Source organism: Chiloscyllium punctatum, chromosome 20 (assembly GCF_047496795.1).
Source record: "Chiloscyllium punctatum isolate Juve2018m chromosome 20, sChiPun1.3, whole genome shotgun sequence".
NCBI classification, from domain to species: domain Eukaryota; kingdom Metazoa; phylum Chordata; class Chondrichthyes; order Orectolobiformes; family Hemiscylliidae; genus Chiloscyllium; species Chiloscyllium punctatum.
Genome location: NC_092758.1, coordinates 84,248,621 through 84,273,785, shown reverse-complemented (window position 1 = coordinate 84,273,785; position 25,165 = coordinate 84,248,621). Strand labels below are relative to the sequence as shown.

The following is a 25,165-nucleotide window of genomic DNA, read 5'->3' as shown; positions in this document are numbered from 1 at the left end:
CCCTCTAAGCCCTTCCTGACCATGTACACATCCAGATGCCTTTTAAATGTTGTCATTGTACCAGCCTCCACCACTTCCTCTGGCAGCTCATTCCATACACGCACCATCCCTTGTGTGAAAAAGTAGCCCCTTAGGTCCCTTTTAAATGTTTCCCCGCTCACCTTAAACTTACGCCATCTAGTTTAGGACTCTCCTACCCTGTGGAAAAGACCTTGGGTATTGACCCTTTCTATGCCTCTCGTGATTTTATAAACCTCTATAAGGTCACCCCAGCCTCCGACACTCCAGGGAAAACAGCTCCAGCCTATTCAGCCTCTCCCTGTTGCTCAACCACACCAATCCTGGCAACATCCTTGGAACTTTTCTCTGATCCCTTTCAAGTTTCACAACATCACCTTTACCAAAAGACACAATATTTTTAATGGTCTGTCAAGCCAGGTCTCACTCTAGCATCTGTCTTGTCTAGTACGAACACTAACTGGGACCATAATAACTGAGACTGTTGTTACTGTGATCAGGAGAAAGTGAGGACTGCAGATGCTGGAGATCAGAGCTTAAAAATGTGTTGCTGGAAAAGCACAGCAAGTCAGGCAGCATCAAAGGAGAAGGAGAATTGACGTTTCGGGCATAAGCCCTTCTTCAGGAAGGGGCGAGCAAAGACAATGTCATGGGCTCTGGGACTAAAGTGGACACATCAATTCTTATATAAAGAGACCAAGTAAAAATTAGCTGTGTGGGTCGCAGTTTGAAAGATCATCTGTGTCACAGTGACAAGAACAGGAATGGGAGTGTGAGGACTGAGATGGGGGTGATCCATGGATCACAGGGAAAGCCTGCAAGTGACTCCCTCACATTAACACAAAATTGAAACCTTGCCTCGTCAGGTCGAGAGTCAACTGGTAAAGGAATGGAATAGGTCACAATTCTTTTCTTTGAGAATGGAGCAATTATCTTTCATTTTGAAGCCTTGCTGGAGACAATTGCAATAATCATTGCTCCCATTGATTCTGTAATGCCTTCGATTTGCACTTTCTCAACACGTCATTTGCCTTCCAAGAATGCAGACCGGAAATTACTGCCTTAAGCAATCATAGAGTGTTGCATTTCCCACCAAATTATCACTAAATAAGGAACTTAACAGCATGACACGAAGTTTCCATTTCCTAACCACATTCCATAGTAAATTCTTAAAGTGAGTACTTTGCAGCTGCCAATTTCTCACACTGAAACGTAAATGTGTGAGAACGTCAGCCGTAATGTGGGAGAGAAGTTTTTTTTTGTGTTGGAGGAGTGGGGTACGTTTTGTGGTGGCTTACTGGCAGAACTCCACTCACAATGTGGTATTGTCACTCCGGCTTTGTACCCGGATCCATTCGCATTACTCAGGGTTCCTTACTCCACATTGCAACGTGTGAGGGCAGAGCATGAGGCTTCACTATGATGGATATGAGGACACAGGAACACCTTCAATCAGACTGAGTTATCTTTCTGATCTTCCTGATGGATTATCTGCTCAGAACTTTCACACAGGGAACACTGTCACTGGAGTCATTGTTCATTTAAAGACTGTGTAGAAGTAGCCAGTAATTACAGAGGCAACTCAATTATCCAAAGCACACAGGCGGGGAGTATTTCGCTCAGTTAATCGAATGCCAGATAATCGTGGTTCCTCTGTGCTACTTTGCCAAGCAAAAGTAGGTACTGCAAATGCTGGAGATTAAAGTCAAGATTAGAGTGGTGCTGGAAAAGCACAGCAGGTCAGGCAGCATCCGAGGAGCAGGAAAATTGATGTTTTGGGGAAAAACCCTTCATCATGAATGAGCTCATTCCCGATGAAGTGCTTTTGTCCAAAACATTGATTTTCCTGCTCCTCTGATTCTGCCTGACATCCTGTGCTTTTCCAGCACCACTATAATCTTGTCACTACTTTGCCAGCACCACATCCAAGAGCTGTCACACAGGACAAGTGCCAAAAAAAAATGAAATGATGAGCTCTATGGTCTATCACTGTCTGAAACATAATACATCAGACATTAAGGCTGCCCCATCCCACCTTCACTGAACTTTGCAATCTGCTGGTGGAGGACTTGTGCTCAGAAGGATTGGGTGGTATTGTTGCTCCATCAACAACCTACAGAGTTTATAAACAGAAAAGCCTTCCACTCAATAAATGTGCAAGTGATTTGTGACCATCAATGCTGAATCTGTGCCTGGGAGCGGCTGTAGTTTTTACACAATGGACAACTCATAGGATCTTGCTTCCACCCAAGTTTGCGAGCCATAAGAACATAAAAGGTTAGAAATTGGAGCAGGCGTATCCCCCTTCGAACCTGCCTCCGCCATTCAATAAGATCATGGCTGATCTTTTCATGGCCTCAGCTCCACTTACCCCCTCACTCACCAGAACCCTTAATTCCTTTACTGTTCAAATATCTATCTATCTTTGCCTTAAAACATTCAATGAGGTAACCTCAACTGCTTCACTGGGCAGGGAATTCCACAGATTCACAACCCTTTGGGTGAAGAAGTTCCTCCTCAACTCAGTCCTCAATCTGCTTCCCCTCATTTTGAGGCTATGCCCCCTAGTTCCAAATACAGTGTGCATCGACTATCCGGATTTATGAGAGAGTTGGTGGGAATTATTAAATCCTACAATGTGGAAGCAGGCTATTTGGTCCATCGAGTCCACACCAATCCTCCAAACAGCTTCCCACTCAGATGCGCCCTTCAAGCCTGTGACCCTGCGTTTCCCATGGCTAATCCACCCACCCTGCATATCCTGGACACTATGGGTTGAGGCTAGGAATACGTCAGCGAGAAACAGGCTTCCTGACTCCTCAAAGCCTGTCCACCATCTACAAGACACAAGTCAGGAGTGTGATGGAATACTCCCCACTTGCCTAGATGACTGCAACTCCAAAAACATTCAAGAAACTTGAGACCATCTAGGACAAAGAAGCCTGTTTCAGTGGCTCCACACCCACAAGCATCCACTCCCTCTATCACCGATACTCAGTAGCAGCAGTGTGTACTGTCTACAAGATGCACTTCAGAAAGCCACCAATAACCCTCTGACAGCATCTTCCAGACCCACGATTACTTCAATCTAGAAGGACAAGGGCATATATGGGAATACCACCACCTTCAAGTTCCCCTCCAAGCCACTCACCATCCTGGCTTGGAAATATATCGCTGTTCCATCACTGTCACTGGGTCAAAATCCTGGAATTCCCTCCCATCAGTATTGTGGGTCAACCCACAGCAGGTGGACTGCAGCGCTTCTAGAAGGCAGCTCACTCCCACCTACTCAAGGGGCAACTAGGGATGGGCAATAAATGCTGGCCCAGCCAGCGCAGCCCACATCCTTACAAATGAATAACCAAATAAAAAAAATCTTGGCCGATCCACCTAACCTGTACATCTTTGGACTGTGGGAGGAAACCGGAGCACCCAGAGGAAACTCACACAGTCACGGGGAGAATGTGCAATCTCCAGGTGCACTGCACACAGCAGACTGACAGACAACACACTGCATTGACCCCTTATAATGGAATAACACGTTGTGATATCACCTAACTGTCTTAGAGAAATACTGCTCTTTCTGGGCTCTGTGCACCAACGCAACATGGGTATTTTCCTCTCTCTTGTCTCATATACAAATACATTCGACGTTACAACTGATCACATCAGTAATACATTACAATCCTCAGTACACCTCCAATTCATTTTTCTGCATTAATGATTATCCTATTAGAAGTATGCGAATATTGCAAATGAACTGTCTTTTTAATGACAGCTAATACAGAATTATTGATGTTAGATTAAGACTTACCACACCATATGTTCTTTCTCTCTCTCTCATTCCGATTCTCTCCAACTTGAAATAACACCACAGGGGTCAGTATCCCGTCACCAAGTCACCCTTTATTTCCAGGTGCATCGTACTGGGCGCTGGTCTATCTTCCTCAGAGACAGCTCAGAGTGAACAGAACCTCTGGCACTTCTGCTCATATCTGTCAGCCAGGGCTCCCTGATTGGACCAGGTTAACAGCCCCCGTCAGGGATCTCATATTCTATAAGGTCCAACTGGTTGACCTCGTTACAATCACTGCCCCCTCCCCCTCTAGTCTCACTTGGAGCATTTTCACACTGGGTCCGGTGGTTCCTGTCACTCGCCTCAGATCTGGGCAATGTGTACCAGACTGTGGCTTTTCTCTTGTGCCCAGAGCATCTCGGAAGAAATTCATCCTCTGCTTCAGTTGGTAAACGCATTGAGACTGAGACAGCTGCTGTTTCTATCTCAGACGCCAAGGTATCTTTGGACAGATGGTTAAGCACATGGGTTCTGACAACCTTTCTGGCTGTTCTGAGGGGCCGGGTATGTTTCCTCCTGCCCTGTTTGTGAGTTTGCAGCTTTCACCTGGTCCATATGTTTATTCAGGCCCACCTCACCGACCCGAACTTGATATGTCACGGGGCCTGACCTCATGCTGACCATCCTCTTCTCCATGTCGGGCCATTTCCACGGTTTCAGCACCAAACTTCATCCGCTGAAGTAAACTGCCTCTTTCGAGTTTAGAGGGATCTTGTGTCCGATGCTGACATTCCTGATGCTATTTCACCCTCCTCTCCAGGTCTGGGAAAATCAGATTTAACCTCACTCTCCTCCCAATTGGTAACTCTGCTGGAGCTATCCCTGTAGTTGCATGGTACAATAATCAAATAGGAACCTGGACAGTTTGATTAGAATCCCTACAGTGGGGAAACAGGCCCTTCAGCCCAACAAGTCCACACCGACCCTCCGAACAGTAACACATCCAGACCCATTCCCCTATCCTATATTTACCCCTGACTAATTCACCAAATACTATTGGCAATTTAGCATGGCCAATCCACCCGAACCTGCACATGTTTGGATTGTGGGAGAAAACCGGAGCACCTGGAGGAAACCCACACAGACACGGAGAGAATGTGCAAACTCCACACAGACAGTCGCCCGAGTCTGGAATTGAACCCAGGTCCCTGATGCGGTAAGGCAGCAGTACTAACCATTGAGCCACTGTGCTGCAGTTTCGAGTGAAGCTGTCGGCTGTTTCTTTAAGCCTGCTTTCAAAGTTTGGACGACTCTTTCTGACAGCTCATTGGATGATGGATGGTATGGAGCTGTCTTTACATATCAGGTACCATTCAACTTTAGGAAATACTCAACTTCTTTACTGGTAAATGTTGGCCCATTGTCCATCACTTTTGGGACCGCACGTATTGCAAAAGATACTCACAGCATTTTTCTTATCACCAACCTAGAGTTTGATGAATGAACTCTATGCACTTCCAACCACAATGAGTGGACATCCACAATGATTCAGAACATTGAGCCCATAGATGTGCTGGCATAGTCAACGTATTTCCAAGTCCAGGGTTTGCCCAGCCATCCCTATGAATGTGAGGAAGCTTCTGGCAGTCAGTTTCTGTCCTTGTTATCACTCTGGGCATAGGGAAGTTTAAGACCAGAATGGACTCTTCCAGGGGAGGGATCACCAGTGATGTCTCCACCAGCAGAAGGCAGCTAAAGGCTTCTGCATTCGCCACTTGGTCTTGAATACTAGAGGGCATTCCAACCAGTAATTGTACACACTTAGAATGAGAGCCAATGCTGAATTTGACCTGAAGCTATGGGTGGCACTGCCTTGTCCTCTTGGTGTCACCCTGGCAGGGATTTGTGTTCAGTCGCTATTACAGACTTACGTTCATTAAGTTACTGATGGAACTTTCTCACAGCCAACTCTTCCTTCTCTACCTGGGCATATTTGCACTCTGCATCAGCCAAAGAGCTGGAAGCAAGCACTATTGGGTGTTCCTCTTTGTTGGGCCATCTGTGAGGTGAGGTGAAGGGAGGCATCGCATGTCAGCACAGCATCTCGCTTGGGATCATAAAGAACCACCACCTTAGACAATTATTCCTGCTTTTTCACTTCCCTAAAGGCTATGTCTTGACCATGAGAACATTTCTAAGGCTGACCCTTTTTCAATTGCAAGTGTAAGGGTGTCAGGATGGAGGCAAGGCTATGTAATGAATTTTCCGTAATAATTCATCAATCCAAGGAAAGGCCTCAGCTGCGTTACAGCTGTGGGAGCTGGGACACCTTTCATCGTCCTCACTTTATCTTCCAACGGATGTAACCTGATCTTATCAACTCTGTAGCCCACGCAGATCACTTCCAGTGCCTGGAGCACTCATTGTTCCCTTCTAATCTGTAAGCCCACCTTGGAGAAACATCGAACCAGAATGTTCAATTTCCATGTGCTCTTTGTTAGTCTTCCCTGTTATTGGCAGGTCATCTGGGTAAATGGGGTAGCCCTTCTAAAATGTTCTCCATCAACCACTGGAAAAGGGCACAGGCGGGTGATACCCCAAATGACAGCCTTGTGCATTGGTACAAACCCTCCTGGGTATTAATTGTAGCGCACTTCTGGGAATCCTCATCTAACCGCAACTGCACATATACCCAGCTCACGCCTAGCTTCAGGAAGGACAGGACCCATGACCCCCCACCTCACTGACACCCCCCAGCCAACCCCATTGTGTGTAACCCCTCTATATGAGAAATTGGGTATTGATCCAGCTGTGAGAAATGATTCAACATTTGTTTTAAAATCCCTTCCAAGTCGAACTGACCCATCAGGCTTCACAATCGATGGGACCAGTGCTGTCCAATCCTCAAACTGGACTGGTTTGATGATTCCTTCACATTCCAGCCTCCTGACATCTGTCTCTCCTTTTGCCCCGAAGGCAAATGGCTCTGGGTGGGCCTTGGAGAATCATGGGATTGCTCCTGGTCAACGTGCAAGTTGGCCTTGGCTCCTTTGATAGTTCCTACACCCTCCTGAAAATCTTCCGGATATTTATTTAGGACTTCACTCAGGCAGCCATTTTCTAATCAAAACATGTTGAGTCAATCAAGATGAATCTTTCTCAATCAATTTCACTCCATCAGGCTTGGGCTGAAGCTTTTAGTGTAATCAGTTCGATCTAACACAGCTGCTTCTCCCAAGAGACCGGAACTGAAGGTGTGTCCTGAGTCTGTTGAGGTTCCTCAATAAAGGTCCACAGACGAGCTGAGGTCTTGTGCAAATGTAAGGGTTGGAGCCCAGAGCAAATTTTGTTCAAGATTGGTTTTGTGATCACTGATACAATCTCCATTCGTACTGGGGACCATTTAACCAGATATTTATTTTGATTGGTTCTGGTTTGGATGTTGCTGAGCAGTTTAACTGTTCCAAACCTTATGTAGATATTTTCCAGGGTGTGCACTCTCCTGTGTACTGCCCTGTGAGTTCCCTTATTCCATTCAGGTCTAGTTGGGTTCTTTTGCTGTCTCAAGTCTGCATTCTGGCAGCAAATATGGTTTGCCAGCCCAGATCCTGAAGCAAATTTTAACCATTTGGCTGAACCTTGCCTTTGTTTTGGGGCGTTGCTGTGGGCTGATCTCGAGTCCCTCTGTTCAAGATAAGTCGTGAGGGAGACTGTACAACTGCCTTCACTCAGGAAGTGTTCTCCAAGCTCAGTCAGACTGGTGAGGGTGACCATTTCCACCGACATACCCTGTAACACATACACTCCACTTGCTGCAGTTTCCAATTATAAAGCCAGTTGTCGTGCCTGTCCGAAGTCCAGTTGGGCTTCAGCTAATAATTACATCATTAAGTCCACAAACCAAATGGTCTCTCGGCGACTCACTAAGTGTTAAACCAAATTCACAAGGCTCTGCCAGTCCTCTTGGCCTCATCAAAAATCGCGATGCAAGTCCCCCAGTTCTCAAACAGCCGAATAAAACTGATAACATGACCGAATTAGAGGAGGCTTGGGGTCATAATATTCCTTAGCTAAATCTATCAACTCTTGAAAGGTTTTAGTGTCTGATGCCTCAGGGAAAGTAAGGCTCCTAAAAACTGAAAAGGCTGCAGGTCCACAAGCTGTCAGCAGAATTACTCATTGTTTTTCATCTGCCCCAATGTGATTTGCCTGGAATAAAAAAAAACATGTTCTTTCCACATACTTCGAGAGCAGGATGGAACAAGTCAAGCTTCCCAAACAACAGTGTGATGCCAGAAATGCTTATCCCAACACAGAGACGACTGTTGCGAGCAATCTTCTTCAACATCGTATCGTTTTCTCTCTCATCACCACTGCAAAAACTCCACACAGGCCAGTATCCCAACACCAAGTCACCCTGTATTTACACTTGGAGAGTCCTTGACACTGGTCCAGCTCCCTCAGAGCCAGCTCTCAGAGTGAACAGAACCTCTGACACTCATGTTTATATCTGTCAGCCAAGGCTCCCTAATTAGACCAGGTTAACAACCCCAATCAGGGAACTCAGATTCTATGAGGTTCACCAGGCTGACCTTGTTTCACTCACTATAATCCTCCCCCACCTCTCTCTTTCATCCTCTGATTCAATTAGCAAAGCCCATGGGGAAGGGTGAGAAAAGGTGAATTAGGGAAAGGTGTGTAGACAAAGTTTGAGAAAGGAGAGGGTGAACATCTCTCAGGGGCAATGAGGTAATCACAGAACAAACTCAATCAAAACAATATTTTGAAAAAAACACATCGTTACTCACATTGGACATGAATTTCCAAAGTATTTGACTTGTTACTTCCAACATGATTTGTTGCTGTACAACTGTAGAACCCAGAGTCGCTGCTTGTAATATTCTGGAAGGATAGAGTTCCTTTTGAGCCATTAATAAGTCTTGTCTCACCGCTTTCTTCCTCCCTCTTATGCCAGCTGTACATAGCTTCAGGATTACTGTTACTGGTGCATATCAAGGAGAGCTTATCACCTTCTCTGATTGTTAATTCTGATCCCTTATCCACTTGGATTGTTACATTTTTGGGTGCATCTGAAAGTGAAAGATAATTTGTGGACTTATAACATATGTTATGGAAAACAGCACAAATAGGATTGGCCATTCCTAATTCACATGTTGTCTGCCATATTTCATAATCCCCACAGGAAGTGGGTCAACCTTGACTTGTTTATGTTGGAATTAGGATGTTCAATCGTATCTTACATATAGGTTGATAGAATTATAGGTTGATGTAGCTCAGCTATCGCCATGAACCCCGTGCTGCTCGATCTGCGGAATCAATCTCACTGCACTGCTCATTCCATTTAAACTTACCAATCCTTTCTGATCTACAAAATTTGTTGAGTTATTTTTAACCTTTTCTGGTGAACCTCTTCTACAGGCATTTCAGATCATAATAACTTGCTGTGTAAGTGGGAGTGTCTGCATATTCCTGCTCTTTTCAGATTAGATTAGATTCCCTACAGTATGCGTTTGCCAACCTCCAGTCTTCCGGCACCTCACCTGTGACTATCGATGAGACAAATTTCTCAGCAAGACCCTCCGAAGAGTAACTCACACAGATCCATTTCTCTGCATTGACCCCTGACTAACACTGGATTAGTGGTGCTGGAAGAGCACAGCAGTTCAGGCAGCATCCAAGTAGCTTTGAAATCGACGTTTCAGGAATAAGGGCTTTTGCCCGAAACGTCGATTTCGCTGCTCGTTGGATGCTGCCTGAACTGCTGTGCTCTTCCAGCACCACGAATCCAGTATTTGATTTTCAGCATCTGCAGTCATTGTTTTTGCCCTGACTAACACACCTAGCCCGTACACCCCTGGACATTATGGGTATTTTAGCATGGCCGAATCACCCCAACCTGCACATCTTTGGACTGTGGGAGGAAACCCACGCAGACATTAGGAGAATGTGCAAACTCCACATTGACAGTCACTGAGGGGGGAATCGAACCTGGATCTCTGGTGCTGTGAGGCAGCCAGTGCCACCCACTCAATCACCATGCTGCCCAGCCACCGTGCCACCCTGTAAATCCGTATTTTTTTTATTTACCAATTCTTCTGCCACGGGCTCTACGAAATCCTTCATGATCTTGAATATTTCTCTCAAATCTCGCCTCAATGTTCTTTAGTGTAAGGACTTTGGTCCAACGGGTTTTTACAAATATATTAAGGAAAAAAGGGTAACTAGGGAGAGAATAGGGTCCCTCAAAGGTCAGCAAAGCAGCCTTAATGTGGAGCCTCAGAAAATGGGGGAGATACTAAATGAATATTTTGCATCAGTATTTACTGTGGAAAAGGATACGGAAGCTATAGACTGTAGGGAAATAGATGGTGACATCTTGCAAACTGTCCAGATTACAGAGGAGGAAGTGCTGGATGTCTTGAAATGGTTAAAAGTGGAAAAATCCCCAGGACCTGATCAGGTGTACCTCGAGAACTCTGTGGGAAGCTGGAGAAGTGATTGCTGGGGCTCTTGCTGAGATATTTGTATCATCGATAGTCACAGGTGAGGTCCCGGAAGACTGGAGGTTGGCAAACGTGGTGCCACTGTTTAAGAAGGGTGGTAAGGACAAGCCAGAGAACTATAGACCAGTGAGCCTGACCTCGGTGGTGGGCAAGTTGTTGGAGGGAATCCTGAGGGACAGGATGTACATGTATTTGGAAAGGCAAGGACTGATTAGGGATAGTCAACATGGCTTTGTGCATGGGAAATCATGTCTCACAAACTTGCTTGAGTTTTTTGAAGAAGAAACACAGAAGATTGATGAGGGCAGAGCAGTAGATGTGATCTATATGGACTTCAGTAAGGCGTTCGACAAGGTTTCCCATGGGAGATTGATTAGCAAGGTTAGATCTCATGGAATACCGGGAGAACTAGCCACTTGGATACAGAACTGGGTCAAAGGTAGAAGACAGAGGAGGGTGTTGGAGGGTTGTTTTTCCGACTAGAGGCCTGTGACCAGTGGAGTGCCACAAGGATCGGTGCTGGGCCCTCTACTTTTTGTCATTTATATAAATGATTTGGATGTGAGCATAAGAGGTACAGTTAGTAAGTTTGTAGATGACACCAAAATTGGAGGTGTAGTGGACAGCGAAGAGGGTTAACTCAGATTACAACAGGATCTAGACCAGATGGGCCAATGGGATGAGAAATGGCAAATGGAGTTTAATTCAGATAAATGCGAGGTACTGCATTTTGGGAAAGCAAATCTTAGTAGGACTTATACACTTAATGGTAAGGTATTAGGGAGTGTTGCTGAACAAAGAGACCTTGGAGTGCAGGTTCATAGCTCCTTGAAAGTGGAGTCGTAGGCAGATAGGATAGTGAAGAAAGCATTTGATATGCTTTCCTTTATTGGTCAGAGTATTGAGTACAGGGGTTGCGAGGTCATATTGCTGCTGTACAGGACATTGGTTAGGCCACTGTTGGAATATTGTGTGCAATTCTGGTCTCCTTCCTATCGGAAAGATGTTGTGAAACTTGAAAGGGTTCAGAAAAGATTTACCAGGATGTTGCCAGGGTTGGAGGATCTGAGCTACAGGGAGAGGCTGAACAGGGTGGGGCTTTTTTCCCTGGAATATCTGAGGCTGAGGGGTGACCTTATAGAGGTTTACAAAATTATGAGGGGCATGGATAGGATAAATAGACAAAGTCTTTTTCCCTGGGGTGGGGCAGTCCAGAACTAGAGGGCATAGGTTTAGGGTGAGAGGGGAAAGATATAAAAGAGACCTAAGGGGCAACGTTTTTACACAGAGGATGGTACGTGCATGGAATGAGCTGCCAGAGGATGTGGTGGGAGCTGGAACAATTGCAACATTTAAGAGGCATTTGGATGGGTATATGAATAGGAAGGGTTTGGAGGGATACGGTCCGGGTGCTGGCAGGTGGGACTAGTTTGGGTTGGGATATCTGGTCGGTATGGACGAGTTGGACTGAAGTGTCTGGTTCCATGCTGTACATCTCTATGACTCTGTGACTCTATGACTACAGCTCCAAAATCTTTTGCCTTGTTCCAGAATTCAATTTATCTCTAACCCTGTCTATCTTTATCGAGGTCATTAAAGTATTTCAAAGGAGCAGCTATCCTGTCATCCCATGAAAGATTAAACGCACACCCCTGTGCACTCTGAGAAACAGCACTTCATTCCACTGTGTTGCATATATTTATCTAATCTACCCATTCAGTGATGTTGTTACACACCGCTGGAGCAGCTGGGACTTGAACACAGGTCTCTTTGGTTTAGGGGGAGGGACACTACTACTGCATTGTAAGAAGGCCCTTTTTAAAATTTAACCTGTTTTTCAAATCAGCGATATTATTACACACCTCTGGAGCCGATAGGAATTAAACCTGGGTTCCTGACGCAGAGGTAGGAACACTGCCACCACACCACAAAAGTAGTCACCACTGTTGGCATATAAAGGTCACAGGGCAGCATTAATTGTCCATCCCTAATTGGCTCAATCGAGTATCTTCAACAATTGGAGCTCATCTACAAAGCAAGAAGTTCAAGGATTTTTGCAAAGTGACTGTGAGGACTCACGTCAGGCTGCTGTGGGAAATGGAGGGGAACTTGCGATTGGCAGTGTTTCAGCTCATCTGTGTTCTGAGGATCCAAATGTTAACTCTGATTTCTCTCTGTAGATGCTGCCAGACTTGCTGAGATTTTCCAGCAATTTTTGCTTTTGTTACAGTTCATCTGCCCTTGGTTGTCTTTTCAATCGAGGTCTCATGTTTGGAAAGTGCTTCTACCAAATCCGTTTTACACATGTCATGCCGTGAAGGCAGGCAGTGAGTGATCTGAAATCATTTAATTAAAACAATATCCTCTAAAATTTTCTTTAAAACTGCACACTTTCTTGGCCAACAATATGGAGCCACTGATCACATGATGCCAGTTGACTACAATTTCTGGAAAGCTCCGACCTGCAATTACCACGACAACAAACATGAACTAACCATCCAGGGAATGTGACCCTCTTTGTATTGTATGACTAGTCCAACATAAATGGCTTATCGGTGTGATGTCTACCCCAGCCAATCCCAAACAAAGGGGACCATCAAACCCTATCAGTGTTTAAATTAATGTAGATATCGCCTTAGCTATTTCTGTACATCAATGGCTTCTCATGTGGGAACATTAAAACCATGTCACTGATTATGTATCTCCCCATAAGGCTGCAGTTACATGACTGAAAGTGTTGGTTTGTTTGAATTGCTTTTAACTACACAGCTTTGACTTTTGGGGCTCAGTCAAGCTCAAAACATCTAATGATTAAGCAGAGTTGAAAAGTGTGGCGTTGGGAAAGCCGGTAGGTCAGGCAGTATCTGAGGAACAAGAGAGTCAACGTTTCGGGCATAAGAGTAAGCAAAATTAACAAAAATCATGATTCCAGTATCTTTTAAATGTTGATTTCTGAAATGAAAACTATTTCACTTGCACAGTGTCTTAATTTCCAGTTTATCACGATAACACTTTTGCCAACAATTCAACTATGTCTCAGCTCCAATGAAAAAGAAAGAAAGACCATCACTGGACACTGACTTTCTGGGCTTTCTCACTCAGTTGAACTCGTTCTGATATCTTTACTTTAAATAATCTGTAACAACTCTTCTTTCCTTCCTCTTTCCTTTCTTTGTTGAATGCGTGTCTGTGTGAATGTGTTGCGAACCACTTTCCTTGGGTTTTGTTGCAGAAATAAACCTTGCATCATTTTCACCCTCAATAGTTTGCTGTCAATCATCAGGTTGGACTGAAGGGTCTATTTCCGTGCTGTACAGCTCTATGATTCAATGACTCCATGTTAAATTAGACTCCCCGTGTTGTAGGGATACCCACCACAAACAATTCTTCAACGGGAAAAGCAAGTAAATAAGTAAAGTTTGTAAATTCAACTCCTGCCACAGAAAGGAGGACAGGAAGAGTAATTTATTTTAGTTCTCCTTTTCTTTATCACTCTGTATCAAAGTGAAAAATCACACAACACCAGGTTATAGTCTAACAGGACTGTTGGGCTATAATCTGGTGTTGTGCGATTTTTAACTTTGTCCACCCCGATCCCAACACTGGCTCATCCAATCACATTACATCAATGCACTTCATCAGCATTTTAAAAACAATCTCATTCAACCCAATGAAGCAAGATTGCAATTAAAAATTCCAGGCTGATTGCCATTTATTCATTTCTTAGTCTATCATTTTTTTCTGGATTATTATCTCTGAGAAATCCCTGCAAACTGACTGACTTGTATTTGGTAGCTGTCCTCCTTCTGAAATGGGAGGAACCATTTCTAACCATTCAATCCTCTGACACCTGTCCCATATGCAAGGGTGGTTGGAAATTCTGGGATAATGTTTACCCTGACATAAATAAGAACTAAGGGTTTATCTCAGCTGGAATTGGTGACTTTTCTTTGGATTTCTGTTCAGAGAAAGGATGCTGTGCAGTTTTGAGCCAATGTGGTAAAAATCTAGAAACAGTGGTTCAAAGTGACTTGGAAGTGCAGGAACATAAGTCATTAAACTGTCACAAAGTGGTGCAGAAACTAATCAAAAAGGCTAATAGAATACAATGCCCTCATAGCAGGATCACTGGCAGACAACAATATAGATGTCAAGCTTCAGCATTACAAGCTTGAGGAGAGGCAATGGACTAATGGCATTAACAATGGATTGCTAATCCAAAGACTAATGCTCTGAGGAGCTGTGTTCAATGGCTCCCCTCTCTAAACATGGCTGACGACATCTTTAAGAAGCAGTCAGGCTGCGGAATGATGTGTGCAGGCCAGACCTGAGCATATTTCCTGTGTACTGTGTCTAATACCAGTGCTCTCCACCACAATATACACTCTCACACACACACAGGCATGTACACCGTCACACCCATGCACACACTCTATCAAGCACGCACACATGCAAACACGCAATTTCACACACACACAAATGTACACACTGTGGCCCACACACACACACACACACACACACTCTTACATGCACACATATATGTCCATGGGGTGAATGTGCATTTGCAGATTTGTATTTGTAGATGCTTTCTATTTTGTTCAAAAAGCAAACAATCTGTCAGCAGTCAGTCCATGTAACATTTTATAAATTTCTACTTTGGAAATAAAATCAGTGTGACTCCAGGTTGGGATACAGACAGACTCTAACCTCACACCTTTGCTGTATTATCTGAGCTGAGATGTCATCATTTTTATCCACTGATAAAACCTTAAGTCATCTTGGGAATATGACATGAAAGTAATTCTGGAATTTTCATATTAATCAACTGAAACCTGCACCCTTGTTCTAAGTGATTAAAGACCAAACAGCACATTCTAGTTTTATCTCATACATCACATCCATTGTATGATACTTTGATCTATTGCTATAAATCCTGTGTCCTATATACCTGCCCCACTAGCTACCGGCTAAAGGAGCCGTGCTCCAAAAGCTAGTACTTCCAAATAAACCTGTTGGACTAAAACCTGGTGTTGTGTAAGTTTTAACTTTGTCCACTCCAGTCCAACACCGGCACCTCCATGTCACATTAAGTTGCAACACCTTGGCTGCAGTCTCAACCTCAGGATCCCTGACATCTGAGCTATCTGCAGTCAAGGGGTCAGTTGCTTGTGGAAGATGAGCCACATTTGGCCATTGTACTTTCTGTTGGAGGTCTGAAGAGACTTCTCAACTTGTATATAAGTCTGAGCTAACCAGGTACAACTGTCCGAAGATTATAGACAGTAGGATTTCAAACAGTGCAAGTGAACATAAACTTACAAATGCAGCATGTTATTTGCAATGATGTTACACCCATGCCAGCTATGTGGCCTCAGTAACTCCTATTCTCTCACTGTGACCAATGGTGTCCAATGCTTTTGTAATGGGGCCGGAGGGACCCTGCTTTATTCTGAGCTCTATTGGTTTATGCGACTTGAGCTGTCACTCTATGATCTTTAAGCTGAGTCATCCCAAGCGTGCTAACAGTGTCCTGCTTACAAACAGGCTTACGCTCCGAAGACCAGAATACACAGCAGCAGGAGTAGGCCATTCAGCCCATCAAGTCTGCTCCACCATTCAGTGAGATCGACGCTGATCTGATCACCTTCAACTCCGTTCTCTTGCCTTTTTCACCATAACCCTTTATCCTTCAGTGATTAAAAATCTGTCGACCTCAGCCTTGAATATATTTAATAGCACAGTTTTCACAGCCCTCTGTGGGAAAGAACTCCACACATTTACTATCCTATGAGAGAAGACATTCCCCCTCATCTTTGTCTTAATTGTACGACCCCTTATTCTGAGATTACGCCTTCTGGTCCTAGACTCTGCCACAAGGGAAAACAGTCTCTCTGCAACTCCCCTGTTCAGACTCTGAGCTGGATGTGATGGTCTAGTAGTATCATTGCAAGGCAATTTATCCAGAGACCCAGATAATGCATTGGGCACTTAGGTTCAAATTCTGCTAAGGCGGAGTTTGAATTTAATTTTGTTTTAATTCTGAATCAAGATTCTAATGATGCTCATGAAACCATTGTTTACTGTCAGAAAAACCCATCTATTTCACTCATCTCCTTCAATAAAGGAAATCTGGTCTGGCCTACATGTGACTCCAGACCCACAGGAATGTGGTTGACTCTTAACTGCCCCTCAGGGCATTAGAGATGGGTAATAAATGCTGTGCCTAGTGGCTGAAACCTACATCCTGTGAATGACAAAACTAAAACCTTGTATGTTTATCAGATCGCCTCTCTTGCTTCTATATCCCAATTCCCGTACAGGCCCAACCTATTCAAGCTTTCCTCATAGGGCAGTCCCTCCAGACCCAGTATCTGCCAAGTGAACCTTTTCTGGATTGCCTTATGTCTTACCTTACAGAAGGGGCCAAATTGATTCAGCGTATCCAGTTATGGTTTGACTAATGTTTTGTATAATTTAGCCAAACCTCTGTACATTTATACTCCATTTCCTTTGAAATGAAGACCAACATTCCATTTGCCTTCCCTACTTCCTGTGCAGCTTGGATGTTAGCTTTTTGTGATTCATGGAGCAGGATTCCCAAATCCCTCTGGCCTGGAACTGTCCAGTTTTTACCCGCTCACTCTTTGTGTCATCCTCACCACCTGCCTTCCCATCTATTATTGTGTCATCTACAAACTTAGCTTCAATACCTTCACTTTTTCATCCAAGTCATGAATATATGTTGTTGTAAGCGATTAATAGCCCTAGAACTCATCCCTATAGCATACCACCAGTTATTGGTTGCCATCTTGAAAATGCATCCCCCCCCCACCTTGTTCCAACTCTCTGTCTTTTATGAGTAAACCAATCCTCATCCACGAACTCCAACACCATGGGCTCCTATTAAGTAGCCCAATGTGTGATATCTTATCAAACACCTTCTGGAGAACAACAATGATTATTTCCCCTGTATCTAGCCCTCTTGTTACCTTCTCAAAGTATTCTGGTAAATTTGTCAGTCATGATTTCCCTTTCGTGAGCCAATCCTGACTCTGCTTGATCATATTATCCATTTCTAAATGATCTGCAATTACATCCTTTATGACAGGCTCTCACAATATTCCAATAACTGATGTTAAACTAATTGGCCTGCAGGTACCTGTGTATTGTCTCCTTCCCTTATTTACTCAATGTGTTACAATGACAGTATTTCAATCTTCTGGGACTGTCCCAGAACCTATGGATTCCTGGAAGTTTACTACTGGAACATTCACCATCTCTGCTCTTTAGTGTCCTGGAACGCATCTGTTCAGGATCAAAGAACAAAAAAAAATTGCAGCACTGGAACAGGCCCTTCGGCCCTCCAAGTCTGCACTGATCCAGATCCTCTATCTAAACCTGTTGCCTATTTCCCAAGGATCAGTGGGTCAGTTGTTCACACTGTTGACTCATAGTGCCTGGGACCTGGATTCGATTCCAGCCTCAGGTGACTGTCTGTGTGGAGTTGCACATTCTCCCCGTGTCTGCGTGGGTTTCCTCCGGTTTTCTCCCAAAAATGTACAGGTTAGGTAAATTGGTCATGCTAAATTGCCTGTAGAGTTAGGTGCATTAGTTAGGGGGAATGGGCCTGGGTGTGTTACTCTTCAGAGGGTCAGTGTGGACTAGTTGGGCCAAAGGGCCTGTTTCCACACTGTAGGGAATCTAATCTGTATCCCTCTGCTCCCTGCACATTCATGTATCTGTCTAGATAGATCAATGGACTTACTTGTCTTTAACTCTATTAGTTTTCTGAGCACTTTGTCTCCTGTGATGGTTATTTTATTTGTTTCCTGTCCTCTCCTTGACAATTTAGTAACTTTGGAATACTATTAGTATCTTCTACAGTGAAGACTGATGGAAAGTATTTATTCATCTCTGCTGCTTAGCCTGTGTTACAATGTTGTCAATTTAAGAGGTTATTTTGTTTTGTTTTATTTTGAAAAGGTTGTAAGGTACAGGTTACAATCCATCTCCTGAAGATCACTTGAGTAAACAGCTTGGGAGGCCATGGTTTTTTTGTCAATCCACCCTGAATGGGTGTGGCCAGCTCTTACAGATCTATAGTTCTGAGTTTTGGTATTTTCAGTAGCATTAGAAGATATTGGGGTCACAACAGACCTTCAGTGAATGTCACTAGGCTGTTACTCTCTTGAATTTCCTCTTGATGTTTTCTCCTCCTGGATGGGAGAGCTGCAAGTGAGAATCTGTATCTGAATGTCCCTTTATTAGCAAGGGGGTGTGATCATGGGATGTTCCTATATTGGAAGAGTTTATTAGGAATAGGTAATATGTCTATTATTCTGTTAAGCTTCCAATAGATTTAAGTTAGTCTAAGTCCCTCTTTATTTGGGTTCATTTTAGCTCGTACATAAAGCATAGAACATTACAGCGCAGTACAGGCCCTTCAGCCCTCGATGTTGCGCCAACCTGTGGAACCAATCTGAAGCCCAATTAAACTACATTATTCCATTTTCATCCATTTGTTCCATGACCATTTAAATGCCCTTAAAACTGGTGAGTCTTCTACAGTTGCAGGCAAGTCATTCCACACCCCTACTACTCTCTGACAGAAGACTACTCTCTGAGCAGTGTTTAAATTAATTGTATTTTGCCTATTGTCGAGTAGTTTGACCAGTTGCATTGTATCTGGAACACAGCACTTCACATTTGCCTTTAAAATAAAAGGAAGTCAGGGTCTAGGCCGCCATCTTAATGTATTTTGAGGGATCTTGTCTGGCCCTTAACATCTGGTTCCCATTATTGTTTCCCCAGCCTTATTCTCGAAGTGACCCAAGTCACTGAGGCTCTTTCTTCCCTTATATATATTTACAGAAGGTGTTGCTGTCAATCTTGAAACTAGCTACAAGTTTAGCCTCACTTCTTTATTTGCTTCCTCGACTATTTAATTATGTGGTTGAACTTTATGCTAAAGTTTAAGGTGAATACAGTCGGACTCGGGCCTATATAACCCAGGATCAGCAACGAGCCATACTGGAGTTTCAGGAGGTCTCACATAAAGGTGATACCTTCAGAGCTCCTCTGGATATGTGGGGGTTACAGGAGGACCAGAGGCTTCCCATCCTAGCTCTGCTTCCTGGAGTATAGTCTCAACATAGGCTCTGTGTGTCCCAGGGCACTGTGATGGAACTCTGCCGGATGCTAGAGTGGGTGCTGAGGGCTGCAGGGGGAGGGAAGACAGCCTCTCCCTGTGCCTGGGTAGGTCACTGTTACTCTGACACTCCCTGTGACTGGTTCCTTCCAGTGTGGGATGGGTGACCTGTGTGGGATCTCTCAGTCGTACCCCCACAGGTGCAGCAGGACAGTGACCGATGGGTCTCTGTTCAGGGTCATACTGGTTCAATTTGTTCCCCTGTGACAGGGTCAGTGCTGCAGCCCCGGGCCGTATAAGATTCAGGAATATAGCCGAGATCCCCAGGGGCAGGTTACCATCGACTGTATACACAAATAGGGCTAAGAGAGCTGTGTCACAACACAGTGGGATTCCCCAACAAGAAGGAGTCCCACTCCATTGGTGTCCAGGTGCGCTGAGCTCACTTCCTAACTATGGCCCCTCTACCCAAGCAGCTGGCATGACTCCAACACCCTGGGGCACTCTGTATACCTACTGTGTTTGAGGGTCTGGGTGCCTTACAAGGCTGGTTACTGGGGGACAAGGCCTACCCATTGTGAGAATTGTGGAACCCCCTGTCAGATACAGAGCACCGAAACAATGCTGCCTATGTTTCCACCAGGCGGTATGGTGGAGCAGGTGATGGGGCTCTAGTCCTGTGGCTTGGCCCAATCTGGGGTGGGCCATCCTCCAGTACAGTCTGCACAGACAGCACTGCATTGTCCTGGCACATTACCCTCTGCACAATTGGAGCAAGTAATGGGGCAATGTAATAGATCATGGGGCGGGGAGGTTGTGGGGAAGGAAACAGTTTTGGAAAGAGGAAGGTGAGGACGTTGGGGAAGAGGAAGCTGATGATGTCTATAACAAACACAGCTGAGTTGGGCACTACAAGCCAGACAGACCCTGACTGACACCCATCTGATGAGAGCTGTATGTAGCAGATGACCATGGAATATAAAATCAGTGATGGTCACAATGCCAGTGTTTGGTCAGCCAAGGATTTGCTGATTGTGTGTGTGTGTGTGTGTGTGTGTGTGTGTGTGTGTGTGTGTGTGGAGTATATCTGTGTGTGTGGGGGTGGGAATGTATGTGGGTGTGGGAGTGAGTGCGTGTATGTGGGTGTGCGTATGCGTGTCTGTATCTGTGTTTTTGTGTGTGTGCGTGCACGTGCGCATGTGCGTGTATGTTTGTGAGTGTGTGTGTGTGTGTGTGTGTGTGTGTATGTGTGTGTGTGTGTGTGTGTGAGTGTGTGAGGGGGGTGTTGATTATATTCCCTTTTGTTGGTTGCCAATGAAAGCTGGAATTTCCCAATTGCTCACCTTTATGTGGTGTTCCCCTCCTGCTGAATGACAAACACAGGTATACAGTGGGAAATGGGGACAGCATCACGATGACTTAGAGAGGGTATTTAGGAAGGATATTGCAGCATACAGAGAAGTAAACAGTGTGACCTGGCCATTAAGCTGTGAATCGGGTGAGAGATGTGGTTGAATGTGAAGACAAAGTCAGCCATTCTAGTCACATGGCAGGAGCAGTGTGGTTATGCTGTGCCATTATGTTACCAGTGAGGCACAATACCAGACTGGTGCAAAGCATTTTGGTCTTTTGGTGGCTATCCCATGAGTGTCAAGGTGATTGGTGATCGATGCGCAGTAAGATGGGAATGGAATCGTGAAAAAGATGTGCCATGGGAGCAGGATAGGTACCACGGAAAGTGAACTTAGTAAGATGCAGTGAGAAACCTCTCTGGGTCTTACAGTGAAAAACCCTCCTAAAAAATCAACACAACTCCAACTTGACCAAGGGAAAGCAGGATTGAACCCTCTCTGATCAATACCTCCAAATACTTCTGTCTGAAAGCTCTTTCTCCATGTCCTTCCACAGAATTAGTTACAACAACGCTTCTTTCCTTATTGAAATGGAAATTACATCCATTAAAAGAACAATTTGCTCCTATATACGGAAGTTAGCACAGTGAAAATCTCCCAAGGTGCTACTCAAGAACATAATAAAACCAAATGTGAAAAGCGCTCCACACATCAGATGACCAGAAGATTGGTCAAAGAGCGAGTTACAAGGGATAAGATGAGGTTTACTAATTGAATTCTATATCTTAGGACTCTAGTATCTGAAAACACAGCTACCAAAGATATAGTCATTAAAACAGTGGATGATAAAAGCCATAACTGAAGTTTGCTAACCTCATAGAATGATTACAGAGTGAAACCAGGTCATTTGACACATCAAGTCCATACCAATCCTCCAAAGGGCATCACAACCAGGTCCACTGCTATCCCTGCATTTCCCATGGTTAATCCAATTAGTTTGCACATCCCTGGAAAATTTAGCATGGCCAATTTACCTCACCACCACACTTTTGGACTGGGGGAGAAAACCTACACAGAGACAGGGAGAATGTACAAACTTCACACAGACAGTCACCCGAGGCTGGAATTGAACCTGGGTTCCTGGTATTGTGAGGCAGCAGGACGAATCACTGAACCACACAGGAGGTAATCACTGAGCCACATGTCGGCTGGGAGAGATACATGAGGTAGGAGCAGTGTGGTTATGGAGGGCGTTGCAAATAAAGATGAGAATTTATAAACCAAAGTAAGTTGATGTAGCTCAGTGAGTACGGGGGAAGGGGTTTGGTGAGTGACATTTGATATGAGTTGTATCATTGGTAGCATCAGATGGCCCCAAATTTACAAAGGACAGAATAAACACTAACCCATCAATTATTATCCTAATTTATCCTTATACTGTAGTCACATGCAAACATTCAGTGATTGAGCTGAAAATGTGTTGCTGGAAAGGCGCAGCAGGTCAGGCAGCATCCAAGGAGCAGGAGAATCGACGTTTCGGGCATGAGCCCTTCTTCAGGAAGAAACGTGGATTCTCCTGCTCCTTGGATGCTGCCTGACCTGCTGCTCTTTTCCAGTGACACATTTTCAGCTCTGATCTCCAGCATCTACAGTCCTCACTTTCTCCTCGAACATTCAGTGATTCTTGTGTGAGAGCACCCACTTCCCTCTGAGTGACATTTCCTGAACTCTCACAATGTTAAAAGTATTCTGTTTCTTTTTCCTTTTTCCTTCCAAAGTGGAGAAGTTTGCATTTCCCCATTTTATCTTCCATTTTCCATATTAGTGCCCACTGAATGAACCTTCACTTCTCCTTTGCAACTTGCCTGCATCCTTGACCCTCAGACTTGCTGCTCAGGCAGACCCTGCTCTTGTATTCAATCATCCCTCACATGGACAGAGACGTAGGACAGAAGGTTAAAGAAGACCTATTGCTTGGCCAAGGATATTGCTGATTTCTAACAGCTCCAACCAAAAATGCACTTTTCAGCATATTTCAGAACCAACCCCACCCTCATTTACTTCCCTGCAATTATCTGTAAAAATAAGTTTCAGAAGATGATTAGAAATAACAGCAAATTACTCCTGCAAATTGGAAGTAAAACAGAGTGCTGTAAATGCTGAGTAGATCCAACCACTGTCTCCTCAAGGCAACCCTTGAGAGATACCTTACCTCAATGGCTTCATAACGGAATTTATCTAATAGGTGCAGTCTCAATCCATGAGATCTTAATTCCTTACAAGGGAAAAGAGGGTAATCCTATGTCCTGTACAGCTGCAACATGACCTCCCAACCCCTATATTCATTTCTACACAGGGAAATGAAGGTGCTGCAAAGTATAAGCAATAATGCAATGATTTGAACTCCCTCCTTTTCTCACATGACACTCTCTTGCACCTCTCACTCCCATTGGTCCACCATTAATATGATTCCTCCGTTAAGTTCCTCTACCTGTCTCTTCATTTGAGTGAAACCATGGACTACAAGTCTCAGTAAATGTAATTGGAGCGGGGAGTTTCTCTGAGTATCCTGACCAACATTTACCCAACACATAACACAAATGATCTCTTCAACTGTCACACTGCTTTTTGTGGGGCACTTGTATGTCTCCATCTCACAACTAGGCAAAATTGAGGACTGCAGTTGCTGGAGATCAGAGTCTGCCAAGGAGCAGGAAAATTGACGCTTTCATGCTGCTCGGATGCTGCCTGACCTGCTGTGCTTTTCCAGCACCACTCTAATCTAGACTTCATCTCACAACTGTTGAAAACTCTTAATTCAAAATGGTGAATCAGTTGTGGAATTTGTTGGAACACCTTGAGGTTGTGGAATGTGTGATTTATAAAGATGAGGTTTGCTTGGCTACATGACCTTCTTGAAAAACAAACTTTGCTCAAATCTTTGACCACTCTCTCTCTCGCATCTCCTTTGACCCAACAACCAAACTTTTCTTTCACCTGCAGAAAATGCCAGAGGCGATCTCTGACTGGAGACACGTCAGTGTGGTTATTGTAACAGTTGAGTTTGTTTCGAGCGAGGAACTTACATGATACATTGAGAGTGATGCTGGCTTTATCAGAATATGCGAACGCACTGTAGGTGACTGAGCATTTGATGATCTTGTTGTGATCCTGATACGAAGGGATGAAACGGAGACAGCTGCTGAGTACTGTTGGATCATCACTGCATTGTTCTGCTGGCTGGTCAGGTAGACCATACCACTTTAGACTGGTTTTTGTCTTTTCATCAATATTAGAGGAGGAACACTTCAAATTGGTCTTGACCCCTTCAACCAACTCTGAGAGTGAGATGACGGGTGTTCTTGGACGGGCTGCAGGATAATAGAAAGATAAGTGACAGACTTTCAAGTTAGTTCATGCCTCCTCGATTATGAAATAAGTGATGAACATTGGCAGGTGACATTTGTACAAGACTGGGATCTGTGCTGGGTCTCCTATTAGTCATCATTGACAGAAATTACATAGTAGGTAAAAACAATGACTGCAGATACTGAAAACCAAATACTGGATTAGTGGTGCTGGAAGAGCACAGCAGTTCAGGCAGCATCCAACGAGCAGCGAAATCAACGTTTCCTGATGAAGGGCTTTTGCCCGAAACGTCGATTTCGCTGCTCGTTGGATGCTGCCTGAACTGCTGTGCTCTTCCAGCACCACTAATCCAGAAATTACATAGTTGGCTGTTTGGGGGTTCAATCAGTATGTTTACAGATGACACAAAGATTGGTTGGGCAGTTAACAATGAGGTTGAGTGTGTTGGGTAAGGAGAAGTTAAAAACAGGGTGGTCAATTGGGAAGGTAAGTGGCAGATGGAGTGAAAGATGTGAAGTGATCCACTTTGGAAGGATTAATTTGTCAAGAAGGTATTCAATGAATGGCATGACATGAGGAAGTTCTGAGGAACAAAGAGGCCTCAGTATGTTTGCCCACAGGTCTCTGAAGTTGGAAGGGTATGTCAGGAGGGTGGTGAGAAAAGGCATAAGGGAGACTTATCTTTATCAATCCAGCTATAGAATAGAATAGAATAGAATAGTGTTTGTTGTCACTTGTACCCAATGAATACAGTGAAATGTTTGTATGTCACCAACTACAGTGGTGATTTAGATACAAAAGTACAGAGACAAAGTTCAAGATTTGTTACAGAAATAAATATGCCCAGCATTCCAGAAAAGAGTTCAGTACAGCAGACCACGCTGGCACTAGCTTCCAATCCGAACCTCGTCCTGGCTCCACACCACATGCCACACTGAAAGGCCACTGCAGGAGGGGG

General features: G+C 44.4%; 1 protein-coding gene across 1 annotated transcript in view; it reads right to left on the bottom strand.

Moving 5' to 3' along the window:
- The window catches only part of LOC140491830 (sialoadhesin-like), a 74,160-nt gene that overhangs the window by 29,724 nt on the left and 19,271 nt on the right, over positions 1 to 25,165 (bottom strand). Inside the window, exons 3-4 of the mRNA XM_072590225.1 lie at positions 23,925 to 24,209; positions 8,623 to 8,904 (exon numbers count right to left, since the gene is read on the bottom strand). Coding sequence (XP_072446326.1) covers positions 8,623 to 8,904; positions 23,925 to 24,209 — 567 coding nt within the window. The remainder of the gene's footprint in view (positions 1 to 8,622; positions 8,905 to 23,924; positions 24,210 to 25,165) is intronic.